Source organism: Globicephala melas, chromosome 5 (genome assembly GCF_963455315.2).
Source record: "Globicephala melas chromosome 5, mGloMel1.2, whole genome shotgun sequence".
Classification (NCBI taxonomy): Eukaryota; Metazoa; Chordata; class Mammalia; order Artiodactyla; family Delphinidae; genus Globicephala; species Globicephala melas.
The window spans coordinates 120,179,002-120,197,080 of record NC_083318.1 but is presented as its reverse complement, the minus strand read 5'-3'; the positions used below and the strand labels follow the sequence as shown (position 1 = coordinate 120,197,080).

At 39.2% G+C, this 18,079-nt stretch overlaps 2 protein-coding genes across 3 annotated transcripts in view; both read right to left on the bottom strand.

Annotated features, from left to right (window-relative positions):
- The window catches only part of MANBA (mannosidase beta), a 589,447-nt gene that overhangs the window by 161,597 nt on the left and 409,771 nt on the right, over positions 1-18,079 (bottom strand). The gene's annotated exons all lie outside the window — the stretch shown is intronic.
- Positions 1-18,079, bottom strand: part of SLC39A8 (solute carrier family 39 member 8) — a 70,734-nt gene that overhangs the window by 33,556 nt on the left and 19,099 nt on the right. For both annotated transcript variants that reach the window (XM_060299751.2, XM_030845140.2), the window contains exons 3-6: positions 13,297-13,459; positions 6,642-6,811; positions 3,583-3,705; positions 2,917-3,084 (exon numbers count right to left, since the gene is read on the bottom strand). In XM_060299751.2, coding sequence (XP_060155734.1) covers positions 2,917-3,084; positions 3,583-3,705; positions 6,642-6,811; positions 13,297-13,459 — 624 coding nt within the window. The remainder of the gene's footprint in view (positions 1-2,916; positions 3,085-3,582; positions 3,706-6,641; positions 6,812-13,296; positions 13,460-18,079) is intronic.

Sequence of the window (18,079 nt, the reverse complement as noted above, 5' to 3'; positions counted from 1 at the left end):
TTATACCTACAACCAAAACGGCCAGAAAATAGTCCCCAGAGGAAATTAGCATCCGGACTTTTTATGTGGCTCATCAAGGCCTGGTCATGGCTGTCATCCTGGCACACACCTTCTCTACTTCAGGTGGACTTCTCATTCCTAGAAGTAGATTTCAAGACTCCTAGCTTCATTCTGCTCTCTCACTAGATTGGTAGTTTACCCAGGTTTACAATTCCACAGTTGCCTCTGTTCAGAATATTGAAGGTACTGTGCCACTGGTCTCCAGCATTGATGTCAGGAAATCCAACGCCATTCAGCTTCCAGTTCCCTTGTATGGGACCCATCTGATTATTCTCAAAGCTTTTGGAACATTATTTTCCCAGATATTTTCATGGCTGGTTCTTCTCTCTCATTATCCAATTCTCTGCTGACCTCTTAAGGGACCATTCTTGATAGATCAAAGAAGCCTCCACATGTCACTGCCACATCACCGTGTTTTATTTTCATCAAAATAGTTAATGCTACCTGATATTTTCTTGTTTTACTCTTTTCTATATTATCTCTTTCTGCTGAATAAACTATAAGCTTCACAAGAATTTGTTTGCTTCTGAATCCCCAGTGCCTAGGACAGTGAGCAAGTACTCAATAAATGCTTATTAAATAAATGAATGAAAGCCTGTATATTAGCATTACTACCAGAAGCAGAGAAAGAAGGGCCATTTGATTGATATTTCTAAATTATGTAAAACAGGATCACGTCTAGGACCCCATCTTTGCCACGGTGTTTGTGTTTACGGCAAACATGTCTTCTGGCCACTGTGAATCAGAAACCAGGAGTCCTAAAACTTTAAAACTAAAGTCAAACTTTTGAGCAGATCAACTTTATTTGTTCTCAGAAAGCACTGACCATGGGCCAAAATTATCTTCTTCCCTCTACAAAACTTAATATTTATTAAGAGTTAATGTTATCATCTTGATCCTAGCAGAGCAGTGACATAATGAAGGCAATCCAGCAAGGCAAGTGCAAGCTTCCGCATCAGATGGCCTCAGTCCTGATAGAAGCTTCGTCATTAGGAGATGTGTGTCCTTGGGTTTATTTAACCTCTCTAAGCCACAATCTCCTAATTATAAGAGTGCTTGTCTCCTAGGCTACTATGAGGATCAAATGAGATCACTCATCTAAAGTTCTAGGCATAGTCCTTGAACATTTAATAAAGGTTAGCTGTAATTATTAAAGGAAATTATCTATTTGAACATTTACTTATTCTTTGCAAAGTCTTGCCTAAAAGCATCGTTCATTATATTGCATGAAATAATTTCCTCTCTTAGCTTAGTGCTCACATAAAACTGCCTTTTCAATCCCTCCTGAGATTTTCCTTAATCGGGTGGGAAGAAGTATAGGACCAATCATATTTTCTTTCCAGAAGGAAACTCAGCTCATTTGCGTTAATAACCTCTTCCAAATATCTTTTCTCTGCTTTTGTTTCTTAGCTGACTTCCTTCTGATTTTATTTTTAATTATCATCTTTTATATTGTATTTAACTTTATAGCTTTTGGATCTGTCATTTATGAGCTGATAGACCCTGGAGAGGTTATTTGGCATCCAAAGCTCCACTTTCTTAATCTGTCAAATGAGACGTGTGTGGACACCCATGACACTAGCATCCCAGTCTCCCTTTTAATGACCACTCTTCTACTGCATCCATATTCCCTTGGGGCCATACAAAGCGCCCAACCCTCTAAGCACTTAGATTAGTCTAGAAGTGGACATCTAATTCAAGCTGGACCAAGGAGACACTCGCCAGAAATTTTGGATTTAGGACTTAAAGAGGCAGGTCAGTTTCCTTCTAGTAGCCGAAATTATAAAACATAAATCCCAGGAGTTGCTAGTGGCTATGTTTCCCGTTTATGAAGGAGCCCGTCCACAGTGAAAATAGAGAATGACTCTAAGATGCAGAGAGGAGAAGGGAGTGGGAGTCCTAATAATTCTAATGGTTCCAGGGTTGTTGATCTTCCTATAGCTTGGTTATCCCGTTAGATAGCCACTATCTTTCCAATAACTTCTCATTTTTGCATACATAATTTGGGTTTGATTTCCAAATAATTCTAATACATAGAAAATAATCCCTACTTTTAGTTCTAATAGTTCTAATATGTAGTTCTAATATGTAGAAAAGAATCCCTACTTTTAATAGTTGTTATGAAAAGTAAATGAGGGCTTCCCTGGTGGCGCAGTGGTTGAGAGTCCGCCTGCCGATGCAGGGGACGCGGGTTTGTGCCCCGGTCCGGGAAGATCCCACACGCCGCAGAGCGGCTGGGCCCGTGAGCCATGGCCGCTGGGCCTGCACGTCCGGAGCCTGTGCTCCGCAACGGGAGAGGCCACAACAGTGAGAGGCCCGCGTACCACAAAAAAAAAAAAAAAAAGTAAATGAGATAAAATAAGTGCTGGCTTATTATCTGGCATATAATACTTGCTCAAGAAATAATACCTATTAACATTATTTAAAAATGGGAATGAAAATTCTAAATCAATTAATTAATGAACACAATTTTAATAGCTTACAAGTCTTCTTTCAGTTTCAAAATCACCCAAAGGGATTCTTTGGTTTTGTATCTCGAAAGAATTGCAAAATAAGAGAAATGCTCTAAATTAATTTTGCAACATATCATTGTATAAATCTTAGTAACTCTTACATAGTTAAACAATCTTAGAGAATACTAAAGCCTCCAACCCAGCAGCCTACGATTTATTGCTAAACTCACATATTTGCAGTAAACTGACAGAGGGAAAGTGGAAAAAGAAATAAACTTACATTACACTTATCCCACACATGCAGGAATAAGTCTGATACAATTAAATGTGCAAAATACTGACTGGCTGCATGCACAGCAGTCTTCACATAGTGTGAAGGACGCAGTAAAGAGAATTACAATACCTGTAGGGATACCACACTGACGTTATCAAAATGGATGTGTCCATTAGGCTCTGTGACAGCTGGATTTGCATAACATGTCACACCATTGATGGCAGGTAACGTTTTAGGTTGATGAGTTTTTTCTCGAGAAGAACCAAAGTCATCATTTCCAAAGTGGGTATGACCATCCTACAAGAAAAGTAAGGGAGGAAAAGGTTATAAGAAGAAACAAAGATGGCTCATACAGGTAAGAAAATAGAGAATGTAATGGTTTTTATTTATAAGAGAAAAATTTTATATCTATTCCGTATGTAGTATAATCTTTTTAGATTTATAAAATTTCTCTTCCTTTAAATGTATCTTCATTTATTAGATTCTCCTGTTTTTGTTTTTTCATGTTAGGGTGCATATACCTTCTTATGTTGATGGATAAGAATGGAATACAAATTATGTGCATCTGTTATTGGACATTAAATTGTTAGTATTTACTCCAAATTCTACAATAAGAATCAAGTGTTCCTCTTATACTTATCAATATATTGATCTTTTTCTTTCTCTCCTCACATTCACAAGTCTAATAACTGAACTGTTCACATAATTGTAAGAATAAAATTCCTGCCTTTATTTGCCTATATAAAGTAGCTTTAGTGGGTAAAACATCAAACATTTTAAATAAAGTCCATTTACCTGACCATACGTCTTCAATAACATCTTAAGCGTTCTTTCAAAAAAGAAAAGTATGTAAAATCCACCAAACACGGCAACTGCCTTCTCAACATAGTTGTCAATTTTGGGATTGAATCCAAATGCCTAAGGGAGAAAAAAAAGGCAATTCAGGTAAGACCAAGTAATTTAATTTGATTCAGTAAATAATTTTCACCACAGTCCTAAGTCCATCCTTCACATCCAGTTAATATTGGGGATTTACCTGCCAAAATCATAAAACAAAAACTCTGAAATCTGAGTAATCAAACTGTAAGAGATAGCACTGAAGTCTTATAACCAGAGGAAGTCCTATTAAATAAAGCCCCCAGAGTACCTTATAGTTTCCTAGCTATAACACCTTCAGCGATACTTGCCTTGAGAAAGTAAACTTTTATCAATAAAAAAGCAGCACTGATTCCTATATTTATAAGATAATATTAGACATGGGTAATTAAGACAAATGAGACATTGATTATCCACTTTTTCTAAAAGTAATATATTTGCCCATAATTTCCAGAGTCAACTTTTTAAAGCAAATATGGTAGGTCACTTGGATTACTGTTTTCCCAAGAGAGAGCCCCTTGAACTTAGAGGGTCCTAGTAAGTCCTAAAGAGATAAATAAATCGAGGACTGAGCCCCAGAATAAGGAAGAAAAGATATAAGGTACCAGGCACTCACACACACACATACACACACACTCACAAATGATGAGAATGAAATAATTCATTGTTTAAAGGACACAGGACAAGAGCTGGAGCTTGAAATTATAGAGTCATGATGTTCTAGGCAGACAAGAAATACAAACTTAAAATAAGTAAAATAGCAGGGGAGCATAACATGTGAAAAGCCACAGCTTTATACCATTCCACACATTGTCAATGTCCCCTCTGAACAGCAGTCTAGAATAGAAAATGCCTGGGTTCTTGTTCTACATCTGTCTCTGGGGAGACCTCATGCCACATCTTCTTTTCAGTGACTTCTCCGGACCTATTTACACAGTGCAAAAATGGCATAAAAATACCTACTCTATATAACTAACACGGTGGTTATAAAATAAAATAGCAAAGGGGAAATAATTTTGCCACAAAAGAAATAACTATCAGGACTTCCCTGGTGGCTCAGTGGTTAAGAATCCGCCTGCCAATGCAGGGGACACGGGTTTGAGCCCTGGTCAGGGAAGATCCCACATGCTGCGGAGCAACTAAGCCCATGCACCACAACTACTGAGCCTGTACTCTAGAGCCCGCGAGCCACAACTACTGAGACCACGTGCCACAACTACTGAAGCCCACACAACCTAGAGACCGCGCTCCGCAACAAGAGAAGCCACCGCAATGAGAAGCCCGTGCACTGCAATGAAGAGTAGCCCCCGCTCGCTGCAACTAGAGAAAGCCCATGCACAGCAGCCAAGACCCAACACAGCCAAAAATAAAAAGTAAATAAATTTTTAAAAAATATTTTAAAAAAGAAATAACTATGTAAATTGGGGGTATTATTAAAAAGATAGATTCTCTAGTGTTTACATAATTCTCTGCTCATATCCATAATTCCCTAATTATCACAGAAAGGCAAAAGAACCTCTATAAGTGCTGTTGAAGAAGTTTCTTATTTTCCTAATAGACATTTTAATGTATTATTACATTTTCAATAAAACAGGAAACATCAAAATCATAAATGTACAATCCTCAGTCCACATACCATGTCAGTTTGTTTAATTTAATTTGACTCACCACAAATCAGGTGAGTTAATATATATAATACTATATCAAATATATTACATATAATTTTTAAAATCAGAAAATCTGTTTTGTCATCCTAGCTTTGTTACTAGCTGATTATAAGGCTGTAATCAAGTCATTTAATCCCTTGGATTTTAATTTTTTCATCTCTACAATTGAGGCTTTGAAGTAGACGTTCTCCTAGGTCCTTTCTAGATATAATAATAATAAAAAAACTATGACTTTAGGAAGTTACATCCCCACTTTCATATATAGCTGCGAAAACTAAAAGGAGCTTTAGTTATAATTTTCTAAAACTTATGAGCTGAAGGTGATACTGTATGTTTTCCTTTTGTTCCGAGCTTGCCCCTCCATCTTTGTGTGTGCATGAGTGGGGAGATACTGTCCACGTGTATATGTGTTTCTCTAGTTGCCCTTTGTGACTCCCTCCTGTTAATGTCTCTTTCTCCTTCCTGTCTCTTTTCCTCTCACTTATTCTCCTCACTCCATCTCTTTTCCTTATATGGCCACATTATAGATTTGAAATAAAACATATATATCATGTGCTGACAAACTGAATAGCACACTGTAGTCAATGGCAGATCAATAATACGTTTTACCAAAGGAAAAAATAAGCTGCTGTTTATTTATCGGCCCTCGATTGATTTTTATCCACAATCAAAAAGAATGAAAAGGTTTGTCAACCATGTTCTAATTTACCCTCTAGTCTTCTTTAGCTGTAGTAAATACATGGAGGAATTTTTTTTTAACATCTTTATTGGAGAATAATTGCTTTACAATGGTTAGTTTCTGCTTTATCACAAAGTGAATCAGCTATACATATACATATATCCCCATATCCCCTCCCTCTTGCGTTGCCTTCCCACCCTCCCTATCCCACCCCTCTAGGTGGTCACAAAGCACCGAACTGATCCATGGAGGAATTCTGTTGTATATCTTAGTAAATTTGACACTGCGTACACTTCAGAAATAAATAAGTAAATAATAAAAAGAGTGTAGAAAAATTAAATTTGCCAAATGTGAGACAGAATAGAGTCGTAAGGCCTTCCGAGGTGTCCCAGAGCTGTCTGAGCACGTCCTGGTGCCTGGCCTCCCAGAATATTAATTTTCTCTCTGACGTTGACTTCCCCTGCAGCTTGGGACAAGTTTTTTCATTTGCTGTGATTCAGCTTTCTCTTATCCAAAACACTATAAACCAGACCATAAAATGCTGCAAGAATTATGGAGGCTTAAAATGTACAAAGTGCTGAAACAATTCAAAGAACCAATTGTTCACAGAAACGAACAGCCAACCTCCTTACCTCTGGTATAAGTTGGAAAATTGCATTTGAAAATAGAGTCCCAATAGCCAGCCCCACAAAATAGGTCAAAATCTTAGGGAAGTAAGATTTCTTTATCAACGGAGTCAAAATCAGTCCGAGGAGAGATGCCAGATTAATAACTGTCACTGACAGGAAGCCATATCCCCAAACTGTGGATCAGAGGGAAAAGAGTAGAAGTTAATTAGAGCATAGGAGCCAAATGACATCTTACTGTACATTAAGTCTGAAACACATTTCACCTTTCAAAGCTTGAAACAGGTATCCTCTTTAAAACAACGAAACCTTCTCACTGAAAATTATATAGAAAATTACTGAGAATATAAATATTAATAGTAACACTGCCTATGCTTTCCTCAGTCCTAAGTCATCATTATGGGATTACAGACTTTTATAGCTTGCAGGGAATTTGAAGAACATCTAGCAGAGTGATCACCCAAGGCCCACAGGCTCCGAGCTACCTAGCTGCATCTGTGGCTCAAAGCCCAGTTTAAAACTAGGCCTTTCAGGGGACTAACAGAGGCAGTGTGGGTTTCGGGGAGAAGGTATGGGGTGACGAGGGCAAGCAGATGGGTGGGGTTGTTAGCTTCAAGATGACCATAGTTGCTGACACTGAGCTCGTCATAATCATTTGTCTGCAGGCCCTGTGGACAGCACCTCCTCGGGGAAGACAGCACCTCAGCCCCCTGCCTGGGCCTCCAGGGAGCCCCAGTGCAGTGAGCACTCAAGAAGGGAGCACATGGCAGCAGCAGAGAGTGGATACGTTGCACAACTCACCCTACCAGGCTCGGACAAAGGCAACAATATCCCATAGGGTGGAGACAGTGGTGAAAAGGGTCGTGGAGCATTCTTCATGTCTCCATCCTAGGGCCTGGCCCCCTAGTGGTGCTTAATAAATGTTCCTTAAAATGAAATGAAGGGATGGCATCCTAAGGTCAATATCTCCCCGGTTATCCTAGAGGGGATGGTTTAAAAACAACATGGGAGGGCTTCCCTGGTGGCGCAGTGGTTGAGAGTCCACCTGCCGATGCAGGGGACACAGGTTCGTGCTCCGGTCCGGGAAGATCCCACATGCCGCGGAGCGGCTGGGCCCGTGAGCCATGGCCGCTGAGCCTGCGCGTCCGGAGCCTGTGCTCCGCAACGGGAGAGGCCACAGCAGTGAGAGGCCCGCGTACCGCAAAAACAAAACAAAACAAAACAAAAACATGGGAATGCGAGTGAAACAGACTGTGAACCGTACAGGGGCAGGTGGCAGTGCAGGCTGAGATACAAACTGCCCCCAGAACTGTGTGACGTTGGCTTTGCCTGCAGCCCCACTGACTGTGCACTAAGGACAGTGTGAAAGATTCGAAAGCTGCCTCTGCATTGTCACTTCTTTAAAATGCCCACAAAACATTTTTAAATGTCGGGGCACTTTCCTCATTGACACTGTCAGTGGAGTACGTAGTAACACCAAATGCTTGGAGAGGGTTTGCCATGTGCCGGGCACCATGCTAAGTGACTAACCTGTATTAATTCATTTGATCTTCACAAAACCCTGCGAAGCAAGTACTACTACTACCTCCTTCATGCAGTTGAGGAAACCAAGGTACATGGAGTTCAAATCAGCTGCCCAAGTCATGTGGCTAGAATGCAAGATTTTGAACCCAGTCTGGCTCCAGGGCCCACATTCATTAGCAATATGTTTCATTACCCCTTAGAGGTAATCTAATTTTTAAAAAGCTCAAGAGACTCAACAAAACTGTGAACATCTTATATTGTGCTTCATGAATACAGGATTGCTCACCATTATTCTTGTGATTCTAACTACAAATAAGCCATCTTAGCAAACATTTATGGAGCCTAGGTTGTAGACCAAACCGTGCTTCCTGCCAACAAGGAGCTTGGACATTTGGCTTGGGGACGCTAGAGGGCACACACATACACAAAGCAAAACAAGGTAGCTTGTGCTGAGCACCACATGAAAAGGACAGATAATACACATTACAATGTTACCACAAGAACCATCGCAGCACGGACCAAGCCTTTATCTTCTGCAGATACTTTCCTATCAGTTCCAGGCCCCTAACCATGCCCCAGAGTCATCTCACGGGACTCACAAAGGTCCACCTCATTCCCATTTCTTTCCTTATCACCTAAAGCAATACTACCCACTCCCCTTAGCATTTCCACTTCGAAGAAGTTCTCAACCCCACCTCTTCCTCCATGGTATAATCTATGTGTAGTTGCCCTTAAAACAAACAGTCTTCTATCCCATCGCTAGCCTACATGTGTTCATTCATTCAACAAATATTTATAATCTAATTAGGTAGACAAGATATATACAAGTTGGAAATTAAAATCGAAATGCAAAGAACTTTTTGAGTACCAAACAGAGGCAAAGCCACTATGCATATTAAACTCATCAGCTTCCCCTGAGAAATCCTATTTCACTACCCTTGTCCACTGTCTCCGTAAATAGCAGAAACATCAGGATCTCAATGTCTCACTCTCCACAGTCAATTCCAAAGACAATTAGTGACCAAACTCTATGAATTTTGCTTGAGATATCTCACTCCACGTTCTCCATCCCATCACCTCCCACTTCTCATCTGGTGCACTGACAGCTTTCTGTCTGGTCTTCCTCCCCCCTACTTGACATGGCCACCAATCTTATTATCCTAAAACACAATTCTGATCATCTCGTGCCCCTATTTGCAGCTGCCCTTCATCAACGGACTGCCACACAATCTGTCCAATGTTACTTACCCCCTTATCAACGAGGCCTTTATGCAAACACAATGTTTTCCAAATATAGAATTACCTTTGCACTGTGGTTCTTTATCTGAAAACACCTTTTCTATCTTCATTGCCTGATGAACTTACACACGGCTCTCCAAGCCAATGCAAAGACCTCCTCCATGAAACTTTTCTGGATTTTCCAGGCAGCAATCCCTTGCTCATCAAGTTTCCCATAGTTCTTTGAAGGTATTTGGACCACTTACCATTTCTTGTGTGCTACCATCATTTTATCACTTATATATTCATCTACATGATACAAATTATAAGATTTTCAAAGACAGGGGCTATGTTTTATTCTTCCTCAGAGCCTAGAATGTTGCCCAGCAAATAGCACACATATCTTGATCAATGAATGAATGCCATATTTTCAAGGTGCAGTCCAGAACTCTGTCAAAAAAATACCAACTCATTTGCTTGTCCAACATTTCTAACCTTCCTTACTATTATTGTGCACATTATTGAACCACTTGGGGAACTGTGGGAGTGGGAACCATCATGCTCCAGGCACACAGCATAGTCTCCCCTTCTTGCATTGTTAGCACATTATTCAGGAAAAAAAGGTTCATTCATCCACTCAATCTGAGCACCAAAGAATGAATTAGTATAAGAATACTCCTTGGACCTCTCCATATACACAAAGGACTCCCTCTAATGATCTGTTTCAGAGAAAATCCTTTCTCTCCGCTTCTTAGTGAACTCTGAAGAATTTTAATACATTTTCAAGGAATATTAGTAACAATAGCGAACATTTATTGAATGGCCACAATGTGTTCAGATTCTTCTAAGAACTTCACCTGTTTAAGCAAATTTAATTCTCCTATTTCATAGAGTTTTTAGAAGAACTGAAATAAAACCAGTTAATTCAGACCCTGTAATATAGTAACTCTTCAATAAATGCCATTATATATATTTTTTAAGTTAGTAAGTAGACATCATGTAAATTTTAGTTCATTTGTCTCACTGTTATACAATGAAAGATCAGCAAACCAGGAGTCAGGAGCCCTGGGCTCTCATCCCCCCTCAGGTATGTACCTAGAGGAAGCCATTTAACCTCTCTGGAACATAGACTTATGTCATCAACTGTATTACAGAGTTGGACAGTATGATTTTCAGGGATACTATTAAGGATAAGATACTATTACTCTTATCTGTTATTTGAACTGAATGGTATTCTGTGATCTTAAAAAAAAAATGAGGCAACTTTGGACCATTAACTTATTGCTAAAATGTAATTAATCTCCTAGAGAATTTAATTTACCATCAGTTTATTGCACTCATCAATATGAGTTTATAAAGTACCTGAGAGGCAATTTCAAAATCACAAACTGTAAGGTCTCAGGTAAGTGAGATTCTTTTATCTGCCCATTGAAATATCAGAGTTTGGCTTGCTTTTATTTTGGTTTTCCATTCCCTTGAATGAGCTCAAAACTGACTCTATATTAAGTGAACTATTATATAAAGAATCCAGGGCATTTCATTGTTTAAAATATCATTTAAAATAGCAAATATCTAGAAAAAATATTTGTTTGAACAATGAGCTCTGAAATTGTTGTTACTCACAAAATCTCTAATTATATTGATAAGTTATGGTTGGTAATTTCTATTCTTTGTATATGTAAATATAGAATACAAAAGAGAACATGGGTTCTGAAGCTGAGACAGCCTGGGTTTGAACCTGGCTCTACCACATACAAGCTGTATAAATCTTGAGCAAATGACTTTGAACTCTCTGCACCTCAGTGTACTTGGCTGTAAAATGGGAATAGTTGTTCCATCATACAGTTGTGCAAAGATTAATTGAGTTAACATACGAAAGAACTTGGAAAAGTATCGGTTATAGAAAGGACTACATAAAAGTTGGCTGTTATCGTTATTTTTGTCTTTGTTGTTACCCCTTTTGTTCATATATAGTGAGATTAAAATGCTCATATATACACAAAGGAATCCAAAAGTTAGTATCGGGCTGGCCAAAAAGTTCGTGCAGGTTTTTCATGTTACAGAACAAACTTTTCGGCCAGCCCAATAAAACAGGCACTCCCTTTGTTGAGGCTTCCCTTTTCTTCTTCATCTTTCCTCTCTTTATATTCTCCATCTATATTCACGTTAGATGTGCTCACTCAGACCAGTGGCTCCAAACGCCATCTCTGAGATGACAAATCCCCAGCCTCGACTATTCTCTGAAATCCAAGTATGCATGTGCCGCTGCCTACTGGACACGTCCCCTTGTGGGTCTACATCGACATCTCGGACTAACCACATCAAAGATTATACTCTTGGTCCTCACCACTCGCTTCCTCCACAGCAAAGTGCTCCTTCCCCAGTCTTGTCCATCCCAGGATATGGTGCAACCATCTATGCAGTTTCTCTGGCTTAAACTTGGATTCATCTTTCCCTCCCACACATCCAGTGCAGAGGCGAACCACATTAGCACAGTCTCCAAAATCCATCCTGAATCTGACCAGATCTCCTTACTCCTCCACTCCCACCTTAGACCAAGCCCCCGTCAAGCTGAGCACCACCCCTGGCCGTAGTCCCCGGACCCATCTCCTTGCTTCTACTCTTGCCCCTTCACAATTTATTCTTCAAACTGCAGGTAGAATAATCTTTTACAAATCCAAATAAAATCACATCACTCCCCTGTTTAGGACCCTACAGTGTCTTCATACCACATTCAGAATAAAATTCAATCAGTTTACCACGCCTTACAAGCCCTCCCTTTCTGGCCCCTGGCTACCATCTCCTACTCTGCTTCCCGCTCACTGTGCTCCAGACACACACGCTTTCTCGCTGTCCCTTACACATGTCAAGCTCATCCCCAAGCTTATGCTGCTGTTCCCTGGACCAAGAATGCTGTCCCCCAGAGAAGATCTAGCCATGGCCCTCTCCCTCTCCTCAGTCAGGACTCTGTTCAGATGTAATCTCATCAGAGAGGCCTCCCTTCACCCATCTAAAATCACACTCACCCACCATCTCCTATCCTTTACCTACTTTATTTTCTTCATAGCATTTATCACTCTGAAATTATATAATTTATTTGCTTGTTTGTATAAATGTTTCCTATTTCTTTTCTTCGCTACACTGTAAGCCCTAAGAGGGCAGGGAATTTTTCTTCTTGTTCACTACTGAATGCTTAATACACAGAAAATAAAGGAACCAAAAAAATGAGAATTAAAATACTCATGTGGGGCAGGTAACAATTTGGGAATACCAAGAAATTGCCCCTCAGCAACTGATCTATCTCATTGGTGAAAGAACTCTTCTACCTGTTTAATTAAGTATGTGGACTATACAGTAAGAATACACTTACTTTCTTATATTTAAAAATTTCTTTACAATACCTATGGCAACACCACTATAGGCACTTAAAAGAGTCACTGGCATTTCTTTTACTTATGAAAATTAAAGCAGTAATAACTCAGTACCTTAAGAGTTAATCTAGAACCACACTAGTTTCCTTATCTCTTTACTGACAATGACAGATAAATTGACAGGTTTTAAAATAATATAAGTACAACATAATGGAAATTGATCAATTATGACCCAAATAGTGAATGTGCCATCCCATATACACAACATAAAACATGTATTGCTTAAAATCAAGGACTGAATTGTATAAAATTTTCCATTGGTACCAAGTAAAATTTTGACTCCATAAATAAAAGAGCATAACTTCTGAAGCTTAAATGAGTTCTAATTATACTTATTCTAAAGACTTCCAGAATATAAGTATTTTTTTACCAAGGGATTCTATGTAGATTAATTAAGAGCAATAAAGCAGAAAAAGAAGCATCTTAATTTCATTTTAGACTAGCTCACAGAGTTTTCAAACAAATGGGAGAAAAAGCTTGCAACATACCCTCTGAAAGACTTGGTTTTGTTTTGTGTTTGGGCCGATCATCGCAAGGGTGAAAGTTCAATTGCTGTAAGACTGCTGGACAGATGACAGAGAAGTCTGAGCTGGTGATTTGTGTAGCATTTGAAAATCCATGAAGGGAAAAGATCTCTTCCGCCGATAAACACTGAAATAGAAGAAACAAAGTAACCAGATATGTGTCAACAGAGTAAAAGGCTGCAAGCAAAGATACTGTAAAGAGGCATGGACTACTTCCTCCAGACACACAACACTACCTCTTTTTTTTTTTAATTTATTTATTTTTGGCTGCGTTGGGTCTTTGTTGCTGCGCATGGGCTTTCTCTAGTTGCGGCGAGTGGGGGCTACTCTTTGTTGCGGTGTGCAGGCTTCTCATTGCAGTGGCTTCTCCTGTTGCGGAGCACGGGCTCTAGGTGTGTGGGCTCAGTAGTTGTGGCATGCGGGCTTCAGTAGTTGTGGCTCACAGGCTCTAGAGCACAGGCTCAATAGTTGTGGCGCACAGGCTTAGTTGCTCCGCAGCACGTGGGATCTTCCCAGACCAGGTCTGGAACCCATGTCCCCTGCCTTGGCAGGCGGATTCTTAACCACTGCGCCAACAGGGAAGCCCAACACTACCTCTTCTACAAAAAGTCACTATAAAAATGTATCAACAGATGAACGGATAAAGAAGATATGGTACATATATACAATGGAATATTACTCAGCCATAAAAAGAAACAAAATTGAGTTATTTGTAGTGAGGTGGATGGACCTAGAGTCTGTCATACAGAGTGAAGTAAGTCAGGAAGAGAAAAATAAATACAGTATGCTAAAGCATATATATGGAATCTTAAAAAAAAAAATGGTTCTGAAGAACCTAGTGGCAGGACAGGAATAAAGATGCAGACGTAGAGAATGGCCTTGAGGACACAGCGGGGGTAACGGTAAGCTGGGACGAAGTGAGAGAGTGGCATAGACATGTATACATTACCAAATGTAAAATAGTTAGTGGGAAGCAGCTGCATAGCACAGGGAGACCAGCTGCGTGCTCTGTGACCACCTAGAAGGGTGAGATAGGGAGGGTCGGAGGGAGATGCAAGAGGGAGGAGATATGAGGATGCATGTATATGTATAGCTGATTCACTTTGCTATAAAGCAGAAACTAACACACCATTGTAAAGCAATTATACTCCAATAAAAATGTTAAAAAATATATATTATCAGTGGACCAACACCAATTCACACAAAGAGCTTTAAAACAATTCTATGTCCTCAATCTTCCATCTCTGTTTTTCCTCAGTTTGAATAGGTATTTTGTGGAGGCTATTGGAATACCTCTGTATACTGTTTCTTGTAGACAAACACACCTGGTTCCCTTACAACTTCATGTTTAAGAAGTTCATCCATCCTGGACTGCAATAATAATCTCAATACATAAAAGTTGTTTTAAAATATAGAAGTGAGAGAGAGACAATTTGTCTTTAGAACAAATTGTTGCTTGCTAAAGTATCTATTATTCTCAATGATGGCGGGTAGCTTTTCTATATTACAATATTTCTATATTATAATGGTGCTAGGCTGTTTAGAAGTTCATTTAACTGTTAATAAGGAATAGAATCTGCATTAGAAAAAAGTTCTCTGCAGAAATAACATTTTAAAAGTACCGTTTTACTCTTGGGCATATTTTAACTGTAAACTTTCTTCTATATACTTGCATTATTAAGAAGACTATAAAAGAAATTAAATGTGTTACTACTGCTAATAAATGTTATAAGAATTATAGAGTATGAAAAATACCCATTCACTCAAAGAAAAACGTCTATCTTTAATAACTGCAAAGAACGTTTCTTTGCATACTTCAGCCAATATCTAAACCCCACTAAGACCTTAGCTTTGTACTCTAGGCTGGATTGTGTCCTCCGCAAATGTATATATTGAAGCTCTAACCCCCAATGTGATGATATTTGGTTATGGGGCCTTTGGAAAATAATTAGGGTCAGATAAAGTCATGAGGGTGAGGCCCTGCTCCAACTGGATTAGTGGCTTCATAAGAAGAGACACCTTGTCTTAAGCAGCCATCTGCAATCCAAGGAGAGAGCTCTTACCAGACACCAACCCTTCTGGCACCTTGATCTTGGACTTGCAGTCTCCAGTCTGTGAGAAAATAAATTTCTCTTGTTTGAGCCACCCAGGCTACAGTATTTTGTTATGGCAGCCCAAAGTCACTGATAAACTATGAACCGTACCAAGAACTCAAAAGTTGTTGTTAACTGTTTCATCATAAAGTGCTGTAATTCCCCTCACAACAGAAACAATCAAATGAAAAATGTAAGATTTGGTAAAAGATCACTACTGATTATGAAGGAAAGATGAAAAACATCAAATACATCAAATTGTATGGAGTTGTCAAAAGGTAAGACTTCAATTGCCTTAAAGAAAATGCACATGTACACACCATTTTTGTAACATCTAAGAATGTGCCTAAAACTGTTCTTTACTGAACCTAAACTCTCCTTTGGGTTCGTGACAATGATAGCTGTGTGCCATCCCTAGAATAGGAGACAACACTCAATGCTCTGTTAACAGTCTTCCCTAAGACCAAGAATAAGGGATAATGAACCAATGGAGGGAGAAAATAGCTTGATAGCCAATGGAGGGAGAGAAAGTGGGTATAGTTTATTCATTACTGTGAAGACACCCAGAAGCATAAATGCTAGGCTCAAAAATTACAGAGTCCAGGGAATTCCCTGGTGGTCCAGTGGTTAGGACTCCGTGCTTTCACTGCTGAGGGCCCAGGTTCAATCTCTGGTTGGGGAACTAAGATTCCCGCAAGCTGTGCAGCGCTGCCAAAAAAAATAAAATAAAATTACAGAGTCCATGTGGCTCGACTGCCCCACTGCATGATTCCAGGAATAAATAGGTGTAGAAGTGAAAATACAAAGCAGCACTGTTTCCCTGCAAGGAAGTTCCTCCAACTCCAAAATAGGAGGAAAACGGATGCTGCCCATAGATAATTTGCAAAAGTCTTCTCAGAATGAACAATCTAAGACTTCCTAAAACTTGATGACTGTTAAGCAGTTCCTTTTAGACTCTAATTGTGACCCATTAGTGGATCAGAAAATCCACTTACAACATCACAGAGAGCATTTTATCAGTAAGTAAAAAACAATATAATAGCAACTACAGAGTGTATCACACATAACAGGAGTAAGTATTGCTTATTCAAACTTTTGCTTCAGTTACACTTTATACATACCATGCACATGTATACTGGACCACAATATAAAGTTCATTTTTTACTATAAGTGGCAGTCAAGAGTTTTAAAGTCACTATCCTTAAGGATGCCCAGACTGCCCATTGTACATCATTAAAGACACTGTCCTACATACAGTTAGGAAAAAAAAAACAAAACAATGCAATCAAGGAATATATACTCAATATTGAAAGATAGCTGAGAGTCTTGATGATCTGTTCAGAAAGAACAAAAAGGTACAGAGATGACAAAACTCTAGGCCTTGCTTTATGATTTTAGAATGAGGATGGACTACTAACAGTGTGACAAAACTGAATTAACGACAGGCCTGCCTTATTTAAATTAGCGATCTACCTTCAGAAAACAAACAGAGGTTGCCAGAAAGGGGGCTGGGGGGGCGTGAATTAGGTGTAGGGGATTAAGAGGTACAAACTTCCAGTTATGAAATAAATTAGCCATGGGGTTGTAATATACAACATAAGGAACATGGTCAATAATATTGTAATAACTTTGTGTGGGGACAGATAGTTACTACTTATCAAGGTGATCATTTTATAATGTCTACAAATGTCAAATCACTACATAGGACACCTAAAACTAACATAATATTGTACGTCAACTATATTTTAATTTAAAAAATAAATAAAAATAAAGGAGTGAAGTTATGAGTGAAAATTAATTAATTAATTAGTTTCATTAAATAGCTATCTACCAGCAAGTGGAATGCAAATAGTTTTATACTGCACCCTATTTGGCTTTAAACAATATTGATTTTTATTATGCTTTGATTTAACAGAGTTGAACCTGACACAAAGAAAGCAGTTGTCTAAGAAAGGGCAGTGCTTCCCAGAGCAGAGACAAACAGGATGAGCGCCCAGGGCCTGAACAGCGAGGACGGGGGAAGGTTGAATGATTAGGGCAAATTCCTCCCTCAACATTTTATACAGTGGAAATCTGCTTATAATAAATGCCAAGGAGCTAGGCAAGATTTGAGATTACACAGTGTAGATAATTACACAGGCTCTCTACTTGACTAAACTTTAGTCAGGTTCTTCTAAGTCCTCTAGGCTTCGGCCTTGCATCCATCCTTGTAGGGCTGGCACTGCCCAGTTTTAGCAAGAATCCTGCCAAGTCTGTTTAGAGAGAATCCCCTAGCCTTAATATTTGATATTATCTTAATATCCTCAATGTCTGGTCAAGTTCTTCATTCCTCACCCTCATATCTGATTACCCTGGCTTCAGCAGGAATCCTGTTAGGTCTATTTAACCAAACTCCCTCCCTACCCCTGATGTTTCCTCTTAGTAACTTCCCATCCACTGACCCCCACTCTGTTCCTTGGTTATACATCCCCACTTGTCCATGATGTATTCAGAACTGAGCCCAGTTCTATACTGAGGTCCCTTTTCCCCTATTGCAATAGTTCTTGAATAAAATCTGTTTTTATTACCTTACTGTCAGACTCTGGTTTTCTTTAACAATACCAAGTATAATAATCATGTAATTATACTACGCATCACATAAATTCTTTCCTTCA